Genomic DNA, 13906 nt, shown 5'->3' on the forward strand with positions numbered 1-13906 from the left:
TGCTCATCCCTACCATGCCTTGTATTGAATAACCCGGTATGTTCTGCCTTTCAAAATAGTGTTTCATGGTCACCCATTGCACTGTCTCAGGTGTTATCATTCCATCAAACTCTCCACCACGCTTTCTTCCCTTTTCTTCAAGTGGATTTTGAGAATCCTTACCACTCTTCATTTTCAAGCTGCTGGGGTGGTGGACTGTAGAGGCATCTTCCTGAATGTGATAATGAAATACTAGTAATATATATAAATTATTTTAAAACCATTCTTTTGAGAGACGGGTAGTGGAGTTCTGTTGGTGTAGAGGTCAAGATATCCTCCACAACGTACCATGGGAGTGAACCGTCAAGATTGCAGTTCGATTGGGCTCCCTTGTTTTACCCCCTTGTGGATGTCAGTTCTCAGTGGCTGGGTTTTGGATTTAGAGTAGAACCAATCAACATAAGTCCTCACACATGTATTACAGATGTCTCTATTCCATCCCTCATTTTTACTCTTTAAAATCCATCCGTGTAGTGGGTCATGGTGGAAGTACTTGCATATTAATATGGTTAAATGTGGGATTCTAGCTATTTATGTGAGTAGAGGTAATGTACCATATCAGAAGTTATAATTTTCCTATACTGAAAATGTATTTCTGATAGGTACTTAACTCCCTTCACACTTCCCACCTTTCCTCCCCACTGAAAACCAGTACTTCCATTTTTTGCCAAAACTCAAAGTGATAGTTCGGTAGAATTGAATAGAGGGAGTCACATGCATCAAGAGGGAATGTCAAACTCTTATTAGTGAAGAGTTGATGCATGATGATTTGCATGAGAGACCCTTCCCACCTTTCCTCCCAACTGAAAACTGGTGCTTCCATTTTTTTCCAAAACTCAAAGTGATAGTTTAGTAGAATTGAATAGAGGGTATGTCACACTCTTATTGGTGAAAGGTTGATGCATGATGATTTGCATGAGAGGCTCATTGGAATCGGTCAATTCCAGTGGAGGGGAGATAGAAGGCTTGTGGCATGTGTAAAAAAAATTATTGCATACAGAGGGCAGCACTGAACGAGAATAGCTGTTTATGTGAGAGGAGGTAAGTACAGATTGGAAATATATTTTCAGTGTAGGAAAATTGTAACTTTGTACTTTGACACTGACAAAGGAATTTTGATGCAGAAAAAATTTATCTAACATAATTCTTAAAAATGATGTCATCAGAAATACTTCACACAGGTTTATTTGAATGAAGTTTCTTATAAAAATCTTTTCATGTTTTATTTCTTCATGCTTTTTTTAGATGACAAACCCAGCAATACAGAATGATTTTAGCTACTACAGAAGAACAGTTAGCAGGCTGCGACTAGCAAATCAAGTAAGAATTTAACTTGGTGCACATAAAACAGCCATCAAATCTGTATGTCATACATCTCAAACTATTCAAGTATTCCATAAATCTTTTAAAAGCTGCTTGACTTCTTAAACAATTTTGGTCAGTTATCACATTAACAATTGTATGCTATTAACCATCTATATACTGTGTCAGTTTTCACCTTATAACACGTGGGGGTACAAATGTACCCCCACCTTAAAAGCAATTATTATTAATTTTCCATCAGAGCAAACTACCTACTTAGAGAAAAGCTAAAGATCAACCTGGTAGTGAGTAGAGCTAATTAAATATACCTTTCTTACTTATAAAGATTTGAGTGCATTGTTTCATCAGTGAGTATTCTTGATGTTAACAATATTTTCAGTCATAATCACAATAATATTTCATGTGGCTCAGCCAATTTAGGAGATTTAGGTTATTCATAAATACTTATATTATGCCAGTAATGCAAAACAATCTCTATGCTAAAAGTATAATAATAAATAATATTTAAAATATTAAAATTAGATGTATTAAACATTCTAGTCAATACTATTAATGAAAGTAACAGAGAAATAATAGGGTATACCTTACTTAAGGAATTGATACACATTAGTTGCTTCAAGTTTTGCTGTAGATTTAATGTTCAATGAACAATGTAACATGTATAACGTGAATTATCCACAACTTTCCCTAAAAACATCTTGTGGCCATCGAATATCCATTAATCAGCTCGAACAGTGAGCCTGAGAGAAGCGTGATGTCTGAGATAAATTACTATAATACATGTTACTATTTAGGTGTGTAGTAAAGAAGCAGAAGATTACCAAGAGTACAGACAAAACCTGTTGCTTATCAAGATACAAAGTAATAAATATGTACATGAATCATACATTAAATAACTAGAATGTTGGTTCTGTGATGAAAATATAATGTTAAATGTAATACAGACACACTAGATGTGTGTAACATAACTAATTCCATTTTAACTAACCCCCTGTAAAAAAAAAAGCACATGGAGCAGGCAACAGGAAGTAATAAATAAAGTTAATCTTTTGTAAAAGCTGAAATTTAAATGTGAGAAGTCTCCAGAAAGTTTCATAGTAAGGCTTAGAAGGCAAAGTTACAACAAACAATTCTAAATATGACAAAGTAATTAGGAAAAAGCTAATGTAACTTAACTAATTACACTATATACAGAACTGTTATATAATATTAACTATACATCATAAGAGCTTAAACCAATGTTAAATAAAAACCAATGGTGGTCAACACTTTAAAGTGGTTCACTATTACTATAAACAAATACCAAAAGAATTAAAGTGGAGACATACAATAGTATTGGGTTGAACTGGCTATTCACCTAAGAGCCTTTGAATACCCCCAAAAAAGTTTTGGCAAAACTTTATTACTGAAGTTGTTGAATTAAAGCTGTTTCACCTGTCATCTTCAAAGTGGTACTTAGTCTTCACAGATCTAAAACAAAATGGATTGTTAATTCATCCCAGGTGATATAAGTAAATACAATCAGGAATGAAAACATATAGGGCTGGAATGATAAAGGTTTGTGGTTACAGGAGATAGTGTGTCACAGCTATATTGGCTTATTCTGTATTCAGTGATATAGGTGTGAAGTGAAAATAAACTCCAAGTGGTATATGGAGGGTTAATATACCCTACAATCATATATAAGAAACATAATAATTCAAGAGAATAGAACCTGTATCCCTTTTTCTTGGAGGTACTCTGACCAAAAACAAAACAACTATCATGTTTCAAATGCTGCAAATTTTAGTTTTCACTCTTTTTTTTTTTTATGGTTGAATTTGGCAGGATTTGTAAGCTGTTATGGTTAGTCTTTAAACTCAAAGTATGCATGCTTATATTTGATTGATTAGTTTCAATATTGTCTCCTACATACAGCTTAGGAAATTAGTTTCTTAGGAAATTGTGGCTTTATCAAAATTTCATATAATTCTACAATGACAACAAATTAATTTATGTTGCTGAAATAATCTTCCAATGTATAAATATCTAGGACTCAATGATGCTAAAGACAATTATTCTAAAAAAAATTAAACCTCATAGAGCAAGTTACTGAAAGTTGTTTGAGATATAGTTATTTTAGGTACCTGATGTTTTTCATGACTTGGACAGTTTAATTTAAGTAAAACTTTAAAAATTATATAAAGGTGCTACTTTAGTTCTTCTAGGGTTAGATTGGCTCTATTAAAACAACTTGAAATATAAATATCATAATCTTTAAAAGTTTCTAGGTATTTTCTAACTTGAATAATAGTCATTATATTCCACCTATCACCAATCAATACATTAATGCTTGAATTCATCCGTTGTGAAAACATGTCAAACTGTAACAAATAATCTCAATGCATTGTGGGAAAACTGCAGGAAAATTAGCATAAAGTACCATCTTTCCATATCACATTGCTAAGACTGTAAAAGTATCTTTGTCGTGTAATTTAGATTTGATAGCTAATGTCTACTTATTTTGTATTTGCGTTTTATATACTGACTAGATTCATCAGCATCCATCTTATAAACAGTAATACCACAAATACCACGGATTTTGTGATTGATTGTGAAAAATATACAGTCCTGTGGTTTTCATTGGCCACTTTTAAAAGAAGGCAACCGAAGTGTTTTTTTTTTTTTTTTCATTAGGATCATTCAAGGCTCTCAATTCAACTGTAGTGAGATATAGGGTGCTGAATTATTCAATTTAGTTTTCTCCAGAAACAGATATTTAGTATATTTTTTGTCCTTGGTTGTGTAAACTGAGTGTCAGTTCGAGGTTTCAAAAATTAAATTTGGTTTATTAAGAATCAGCTAATTTTTCCATATATTTTAATATGTTATTTGTAACTATGGTTGAACTAGCTACAAATGGCCACCTACATAAGTTTGGTTATTAAAAAAGTAATAATAATTAATTCTTCTTGGCTGTTTTGTTGGATGAATGATAATAACTGTTCATTTAGGAGTAGATTACTTACATTTTCAATGGTTAAATTTGTTATTTAAAATTCTGAGTCAAATAAATTTAGGTTTTAGACTCAATGGAATGGTAGTATTATTGCAATCTATAAACCTTATTGATCAATTTTTAATTCTTATTGATCACTTGTAAGCCTTACTGATCAACTAAGCTTATTGATCTAATTGTAAGCCTTATTGATCAAGTTATAAACCTTATTGATAAACTTAGTCAGCATAGGAGTTATAAGGAAACTCTCAACAGTAAAAATCTATAAAATGATTTAAAGTGTTATGACTGGATGAGATTGTTTTTAGATCTTTCACAATCATTATAGTGATCCAGTGTTATTAAATTTCAACAGTTGCATAGATAAATGGAAATGTAGCATTTTGTGCATAAACTTGCAGCTTATAACTGCTGCACCTTCATTAATCTTAGGTTATAGTTTGCTTCATAAAGAAATTAATGCTGTTTTCTATCCTGGAAACGTTGTTTTTGAAAGTTAAGTAAATCCAATCGACATTTGAAAAATTAAAGAATAGAGGAGCATTGTAATTTTAGTAATTAAATCTAATGGAAATTAGTAAAAGTCTTTGATTTAGATTTTATAGAATTTTGTTAATGAATAATGTGAAGTTTCCAATGTGTTATGCTAGAACATACAGTAAAAATCTTTTATCTTGATGTCATAGGATTCTGTTGATGAAGAATGTGAAGTTCCCAATGAATTAGCCAATAAAATGTCTTTGTTCTATGCTCATGCCACACCTATGTTGAAAATGCTTAGTGATGCAACGACTCAGTTTGTGGCTGACAATAAAGATCTTCCCATTGAAAACACAACAGAGACTTTAGGTACAATGGCAAAAGTCTGTCAACGAATGGTTGAAAACCCGTAAGTGTTTGTTTTTGCACAAGTATATTCAACCTCAGAGCATAATTTACCTTACATTTTTTTATACTTGTAGTTTGTAATCTAGAATTATTGATTTACTTAAATATTCTAGATAACAGAATGCTAATTTCTTTGGTTTGGAAATTTGCTTACTGAGCTCTCCTCTATCCCTTTATTTATTTATTTATTTAATACATTTATATTTTTTAAGTAAAATATTATTATTTGAATTTACACTAAGATCTAAATATTCATTTGATTATAAAACATTGCCACTTAATATTTTGATGTGTAACTTGTCAAATTTAGTGTAAAATTTAAAGTCATCATCAGTAAACTTATCTGCATATTACATGATTTCCCTAAAACGGATTTTTGTGAATTTTGGATATGTTACAGTGGAAAAAATTCTGTTTCCAATGATACCAAATACAGTTTGTTAATAATCTTTTCTGGGTTTTGTCATTTTTGCCCATTTGATGACCAGATCAGATGCCACCTTTATGAGATGTAGGACATATCTCAGCTCTCATATGAATTTTGGTCATTGGTACCAGGACATACCACCAAAAGTTCTAAGACATGAATTTGAAGGGATAAGTCAAATTTTGGACATGTTTGTTTACATCTCTTGATGATACTTACAGTTAACCCTGCACCAAGGGGACACTTCATCTCACTTTCTCTTGAGACCCACCAAGATACTACCAATGGATTGGTCCCTCGTTATGCTGGTGTTCAAGTTGCTGTGCTCTCATCTGGTTACTCTTTTTCATGACGTTTTTGACACTCTTCTGAACATTCTACTTCCTCTTTTCTGATCCCCTGTTCTTCTTCCCTCAGCTTTAGTTGGGGACTCATTCAGACAACTTTTTTTTTTTCCATGCCTACCCTCCTACTTTTCTTCTCCCTCATTCTGGGCACTTCATGTTGAGTCCTCCTGGTAACTCTTTATTGGCCAGCTCAGCCAAGGTTTCCTCTATTGCACCTTTACCTGTCCTCTCTGTCTCTACCTCTGTCACTCTTGATGCTCCTTCAGCCTCACTCCTCCCTCTCTCATCCAGCAGTGTTGTCATTCCAACTTCACGTCATCTGTTGGAGGAGTTCATGCAAACTGGCATGTGTCCTCCCATTTACTTTCGTCTCACATTGTCTTCATCTTCTGGCCATCTCTTCTGGATATCCACTTCCTCTTGTCGCCATTCTACATACCCCTTATGAGCTCTGAATGGGTAAGTTCTCTTTTTATATATCTTACCTTTACAGTGGCTTATTTCTATATCTCTGGATCCTGCTCAGTGGCAAGTGGTGCCTGTCCAGGTATATTTCCTTATAAATCCACACCATATGACCTAACAGGTCCATCATGCTCCCTTATGAGGTGGGGTGTTCCACAAGAACACTATAGGATTCCTTGCAGTATCTTGCTTCAAAAATAAGGCTCTTATCAGACTGTATCAACTCGTGGACTATCATGAGCAAAGCAGTGTCAGGATTGCTGCTCATCCCTCCAGTTCTAGTTGAATAAATTGGGACTGGCCTATTTTTCAAAATAGGATTTTTATGCACTGTGTTACAGTGTTGCTTTCATCCAGACTCCTCACTGCATTGTTTCCCTCTCTTCCAATGGAGTATGGGAGTCCTCTCCACTTACCAGTTCCTAGCTATTTCGGTGGTGGGCCATGGAGGCTTCCTCCGGAGTGTGACAACTTTTACTCAGCCAAGAGTAGAGCAGTGGTGTTCTATCAATGTAGGTGGTGAGTACTCTTCTCCTACTGTGGACCAGAAGACAAACTCCTTATGCCGCCTGGTTTTGGACTGGACAAATCCACCACATGCAGTTCACCCCTCTTCTGGCTTTTCTCCATCTTACCACAACCTAGATGCCAATTCTCAGGCAGTCTGGTGTTGGATTGGCATAGGACCAGCCAACATAAGTCCTACGCATGTGGTTGGTAGAGACCCTCCTCCTACTGCAAACTGGGTGAAACATTCCTAATGCCGCCTTGTTTTGGACTGAAGTTGACCCACCATGTTTGCAATCCCCCTTCCTACTATCATCTGGATGTTGATTTCTGGTTAGCTTGGTGTTCATTGTGTACTAGGTCTGCACACGTGCTCTGCTTGAGTTGTTGGAATGGAAGTTGCTTTTCCCTTCTGCTTCCTGGGCTTGAGATGAAGATGGTTGGGACCCCCCTCCTAATTCGAGCTGAATGACAAATACCGATGTTGCCTGGTTTTGGACTAGAGTTGGACTGCTGATTATGGTCTGATGTGGCATAGCTACTCTACACCATCTGGCACATCCTATTACTAATTGGACTGCCATATTTTCCACCAAACTCCGTGACATGCTATCTTTACTACAAGCGAAGAGTATACCTGGTACAGATGGGGTGCTGTCTCCTACGTGTGTGATCCTATATATTAAGGTATCTCACTCCATGGATTCTCTTCAGACATCTTCCAAAGAGTGCTCATCTAGGTAACTTTTGTACTGGTTCCTCCACCTCTTTAATGTGGTATTCTAGCAATTATGTGAGAAAAGATAAGGTATCATATCAGAAGTTAACATTTTCTTATGCTGAAAATGTATTTCCAATAGATATCTCTACTTACTCTTCCCACCTATTCTCCCCACTCCCAGTGCATTTTTTTGCCTAATCTCAAAGTGATGATTGTGCTCTACATTATAGAGGGATTTCAGCTGTGCTAAGAGGGTGTATCACACTCCTGTTGATGGAGGGTTATTACATGCTCATTTTCATGCTGCAACACAGCTATACCACGTGTAAACACATGATGTTAGGTGGGAGCCTCAAGGCTAGTGGCAAGAGGAAATTGCACATATAGAGGGCATCACAAATTGAGGAAATAAGTATCTATTGAAAATACATTTTTAGTGTAGTAAAATGTTAATGTCAAATATTTTGGCTGGATGTAGCCTAGAGGCTAGTGGGCCCATACTGTAAATCTGAGGGTACTGTAAATTACAGAGTCTGTTGCCCAATCAGTGCACATTTTGGAGCCATGGGTGTGCTATAAGTGTGGCAGTCAAATCACAATATTTAATCAACAAAAGTATCCCAATAGGTGGCTTTGGGTGCTGATGAAACAAAGAAAAACAAATATTTCATCTTGAATGATTCCATAAAGCAATTTTATAAAGATTCTCCACGTCATTTGATGACATCTTATAATTACTAAGTTTTCAACTTAAATGTTAATGTAGAAAAACATATAAAAATTATCTAAATAATTCAGTAGTTTACTCGAAATACACAAATGAGCCTGTAAAAAACCATATGTTCTAATTTTGTTAACAATATGTACAGTGCATAGGTTTCATTTATCAGGAACCCAGTCTTAGAAATTAATAATTGATAATCAGCTGTAAAGAGTTTATTAAGTATATACTGTGTGATCATATTTCAAAGCTCTGTTACTTGTCTTTTTTGTTGAAGCTGTGTAGGTTAGTGAAAACTGTAAGATACTGTAAAAGTACAAAAATTCAACATTGTCCTGAGAAAATTGTATTAGCAATATTGTAAATAGTCTAGCATTAAAAATACTTTCTTCATCTTATAATATTTATTTCTGACAATCTTTCAGTTCCTTTGCTAGAGCTGTTTTCAGGTTGTTGTGTAATGCTCCAAGTTGTCTGCTTTAATGCTTCAGTAGCTAAGGTGGTACAGCATTGATCTCAAAATAAAAGTGTAAGCCAAAAATATTCTATTCAACCCTGATCAGGGCAGATTACTTTTCACATATTTCTAGTTATTGTGGCTGGTTTCTGTTTACTTTGTAGGACTTTAGTTGTTTTTAACCTAAGTGTAAAATATAAATAACTAACTTTAGAAGACTATGGGATTAAAAAATAATAGAATAATTAACTCTTTCTGAACTGGTGAGTATCATTCAAGTGTTGAGTGCACACTTGCATATTAAATCTCAAAATTTAGGTAAAGATAATAAATTTAACTATTTAAAAAAATTTTACACAACAAAAATGTTTTAAAATTAATTTGCAATTTTGTAACATTTATTTAGTGTAATTAACGGAGCAAAATTTAAGAAAATGCTCAGATTTAGATTTCTGTTGAGACTTGCTTATAAACAATGCACTTATCAATTTCTTAGAATTTTCCTGCCCAATCCAAAGCATAGGTTTCTACTTGCTAAGAAACTATCATTCTATAAAGGTATAATTTTGAAGGGTTTGTTTCTCACATGATTTTTCTTTTCTTGCTCTAATTTGATTAGAATGGCCTCTCATTCCCACCCTTTTGTAACCTCACAGCATGTGGTTAGAACAACTATTAAGGTAGCTCAGCTTTAAAAATAGCTGTAGGCAAATTTTAGATATTATAGTACAGAGCAAATTATAAACTATTTAGGTCAATGTAGAGTGAATAATTGGTATTAGAAGTAATTTATGGTTTTCTGGAAAAGTGATAAGACCTTCTACCTGTAGAGAAATACAATGAAATGTAATGGAAGTTAAGAAGACGTAGGAAGAAATTGCAGATCTGAGCATGTATAATTTCTTGAAAAGAAAGTATATTTATTAGATATAAGTTGATTTTGACTAAGAATATTGTTAGCAAAAATATTATCTAATCTGACTTGACAGCATTTTGAAAAGTCAGCTTCTAGGTCATCGATAAATCTTTGTCAATCTCTGCTGTTTTTTATGATTTATAGCGGGAAGTAGGGACTACTGCAATCACCAAAATAAAGTTTCCAAATAAATATTTTAATGAATATCAATAAAGTTAAAACTGACTGGATATGTAAAATAGAAATTTGTGATAAACATAGAAATTTTTTTTTTTTTCAAAATATTGTCTTAAACATTTTGGAAATTTCACAACAACAAAAAACAATAGAAAAACTTAATCAAATTGCATGAATTTCTTTTAAAGCCAAAACTTGATACTGTTTAGTAAGTTCTTGTAATTTGGTGAAATATTTTTACTGTGAAAAGTAAAAAATCAAGGGATATTATCAATGACGGTACAGAAAGGGTTAACTAAGGCTACAACAGAGGAGCTGAAAGCTCACAAGTAAAAAAATGTTACCTTTAGGAATGTCCAAAACTTTCATGCATTTTAAGTTTTATCACATTCCTTGTCTAAAAGCATAACTTTTGTAGGATGATAAGACAAAATTATTATTTGTTTTAATATATACATGAAGTAGCTGAAAATCAGCTTGTAATGAACAAATAGGTGATAAAAGCCTATCCACATGTTATTGTTGTGCTGATGTTTTGTAGTGGTGAACTTAAAAGTTATTTCATTATGGTTTAACCAAGTATGAATTATCTTTTGTTTTTGTCAATCTTCTTGTTAGGGGATTCTGTTCAAGATTTAAAAATGAGGAGACCATCTTATTTGTGCTGAGAGTGATGGTTGGTGTCATCATTCTTTATGATCATGTTCACCCAGTAGGAGCATTCACAAAGACCTCACACATTGATGTAAGTTTGTTATGTGAATTCTATATATTTATTTCATTATGATTGAAAAACTTTTCATACCACAATGTTTATTCCAATATGTAAGCCTAGAAGGTTGTGATGTAAACAAAATGGATTAGGTCTAACAAATATGTGATGTGAATGTGTGTCTTTGGATATAAATTCCAGTATCCAAGCCCAGAATGATGTGATGTATAAGCTTTTGAAGCAAGGAAGACTATTTGGCCTAATATTTAATGCAAATTTATTTTATGGCATGTAAATTGCTTTTTTTATTTCATTATTATTATTGTGAACCAGTCTGTAAATTGATATATGTAAATCTATAACAAAAAGTTTGTAAGGGCAATGACTTAAGAGAGACAAAAGATAATTCTGAAATGCTACTTTGACATACCACTTCATTTTGAAATTAGTAATGGACTAATGTAAGAGAATGTAATAAAAAAGTGTCTTGGCTCAAATATGATTTTATCATATCATTACACTTACAGGAACCTAGTATCTTTAAGTTCTTATCATTTATCTTAATTATACTAAGAATTGTACTACAACACTGGTATACTAAGTTCAATGATTATTTACTAAAGCTATGTTTATATCAAAACATACCATCAGTTTTAACATTTTTGAGGTAAAGGGAATATTATGTTGAGAATTTTTGGGTAAAAGATTAATATTTATTTAAACTATTTAAGTAAAAGAAAGTAACAGAAGTGTGAGGTAGGACTCTAACACTGATACATTAAAATTAGATCTGTCAAATTTATTACTTTAACATATACAGTGTAACTTTTATATGACTATGTATACCAATGGCTTCTTTCACCAAAAAACTATTACTTTGGGATAGGGTTAATCATGTTACGTGGTGATGCATACATATCTTATTTCTTGTATTTCAGGTTAAGGGATCTATTAAAGTTCTTAAGGAACAACCACCTAATGTTGTGGAAGGTTTACTAAATGTTCTTAGGTAAGTATTATAAACATTCTAACTCTTCAGTCTGGTCTGTAGGATAGTACTATATGTTATCATGTTTTTTATGGTGATATTTTTGTATTTGTTCAAGATGTACCTCATCATTTGATCAAGGGGAAAAAACTGAGTACTTAATCTCATAGAACTTTAGAAATTTTCTTATGCATATTTATTTTCTATATGTGAGACTTTAACATAGTATAATTACTATCATTTTCATAATGTCAGAAGCTACACTTTATTGAGAAATTTGTACAAGTAAGTAGTGCCAGGTACATATATGCATGAAGTTAGGACCTTAGGCTTAATACTAGATCAGTAGTTTTTTTTTCCCTTTAGTTTTTAGGTTACTACTACTACTAGTACTGGTTTGTAGGATAATAAAGCTGTTGAATATTAGGATGAAGTATAGAGTTTTCACTAGTATTGGCTAAGCTAGAAGGAGAATATGTGTAACTTAAAAGATTAAATTACATTTCTATTACTATTTCATAACTGCTGAGAATTTAATATGTTAGTAAATTGTTTAAATTAGCATTTAGTTGTGTGTAACTAGAAATGTGTTGTACATCATAGCTTTGGTACTGACGTAGATTATTAATGATATAAGCATTAGTTAATAGAGGATTTAGTGTTACACTTATCTACAGTTTAACTTAATGAGTGTAACACAACTTTAACTTTAATTAAAGTCATTCAGTTATTGTTAACTTATTGAACAAGCTAAGTGAATTGTATTACTAAATAAATGTAACCTAAAGACTAGTTATTTCTCATTTTAAAGATAAGCTTAATTACTTTAGTGAGAAGATAAAGTAGTAATAAAATAGTGTAATACATTTAATTCTAACATTAGGCTTAACAGTGTTGTCAATAGGCTACTTATATTTAGTGTTGGTTAATTATTCCCAGGCTACAATGGTTAAGATAAGTTTGATAAGTACTAAAATAGTGTAATACATTTAATTCTAACATTAGGCTTAACAGTGTTGTCAGTAGGGTACTTATATTTAGTGTTGGTTATTTATTCCCAGGCTACAATGGTTAAGATAAGTTTAATAAGTACTAAGATAGTGTAATACATTTAATTCTAACATTAGGCTTAACAGTGTTGTCAGTAGGGTACTTATATTTAGTGTTGGTTATTTATTCCCAGGCGACAATGGTTAAAAGTAGTTAATTGTTAAACACTTACAGTTTGTTAGGTGCATGGAGTGAACTTGGGCTGACATGTACATTTAAGGGAGCTAGTAGTGAAGTTGTAGAGTTTGTAGGTTGGAGTAAAAATTGGAGGCTGTTCAAAATAAGGTTGAGACTATGGAGAAAGAGAAGGGTAAACTGCTGGAAATTACAGCAGGACTTAGAGGAAGTAAGCTTTTGCAGGTAGTTAAAAACAATATTAATAGGGCTAGTAGAAATGGATTTAATTATAATGAGCAGATGCTATTAAGCAACAAATTTCAGTCTTCAGCTTGTATAGCTGATAAACTGGAGAAGGGAAGGATAACAAAAGGCAAAGATAGGGATGGCAATGAAAAACATGAGTTATTGTTCTAGGGAATTCTTTAGTATGGCATATGTATATAATAAATAGTTTTTTGAGATAAGTAGGAAGAAAATATTATGCTATCCAAGGACGGGGTGGAGGATATAACTGACAGAGCAAGTAATATTGTAAAGGATGCTTGTAGTGAAACAATCTTGATGCCAATGATGTAGAGAAGCTTATCATTCATTACAAGACATTAATAACAGTATTCTAAAAAAAAGCCATAATAACAATTTTGTCAGGTATCCTGCCAATATTTAACAGTGGGGTTGAAATTATAAGTAGGTCACTAGGATTGAATGCTAGGCTTAGGTTAATATGTAGAGAAGAGCAGGTTAGCTGATTGGATTTGTGGAATCATTTCAGTAGGGAAAGAGTTTTTTGGAATTGATGGTTTACATTTGAATAGGGTAGGGGGTGCCTTGTTTGCAAGGACTATTAACCTAGCTGTAAGGGTAACTTTAAACTAGGATTAAACGGTGGAGAGGGCTAGAATAAAGAAGAAAAAATAAGGTGTATAGAGTGGTATAATATGTGGAATAAGGTACAAAGGTCATTTTAATGGTAGGCTAAACTGTTATTGTAATTGTTGCGCATCTGCTCGTTTGTTAATTTCCGGTATAAATTATTTCTGAGGAACTTCA

The 13906-nt window shown here is 33.0% G+C and overlaps 1 protein-coding gene across 1 annotated transcript in view; it reads left to right on the forward strand.

The window, feature by feature from the left end:
* The window catches only part of LOC106472083 (protein FAM49B-like), a 29812-nt gene that overhangs the window by 5734 nt on the left and 10172 nt on the right, over positions 1 to 13906 (forward strand). The window contains exons 2-5 of the mRNA XM_013932714.2: positions 1285 to 1359; positions 5047 to 5249; positions 10605 to 10731; positions 11637 to 11707. Coding sequence (XP_013788168.2) covers positions 1285 to 1359; positions 5047 to 5249; positions 10605 to 10731; positions 11637 to 11707 — 476 coding nt within the window. The remainder of the gene's footprint in view (positions 1 to 1284; positions 1360 to 5046; positions 5250 to 10604; positions 10732 to 11636; positions 11708 to 13906) is intronic.

This window comes from Limulus polyphemus, unplaced genomic scaffold (assembly GCF_000517525.1).
Source record: "Limulus polyphemus unplaced genomic scaffold, Limulus_polyphemus-2.1.2 Scaffold5070, whole genome shotgun sequence".
Taxonomy (NCBI): domain Eukaryota; kingdom Metazoa; phylum Arthropoda; class Merostomata; order Xiphosura; family Limulidae; genus Limulus; species Limulus polyphemus.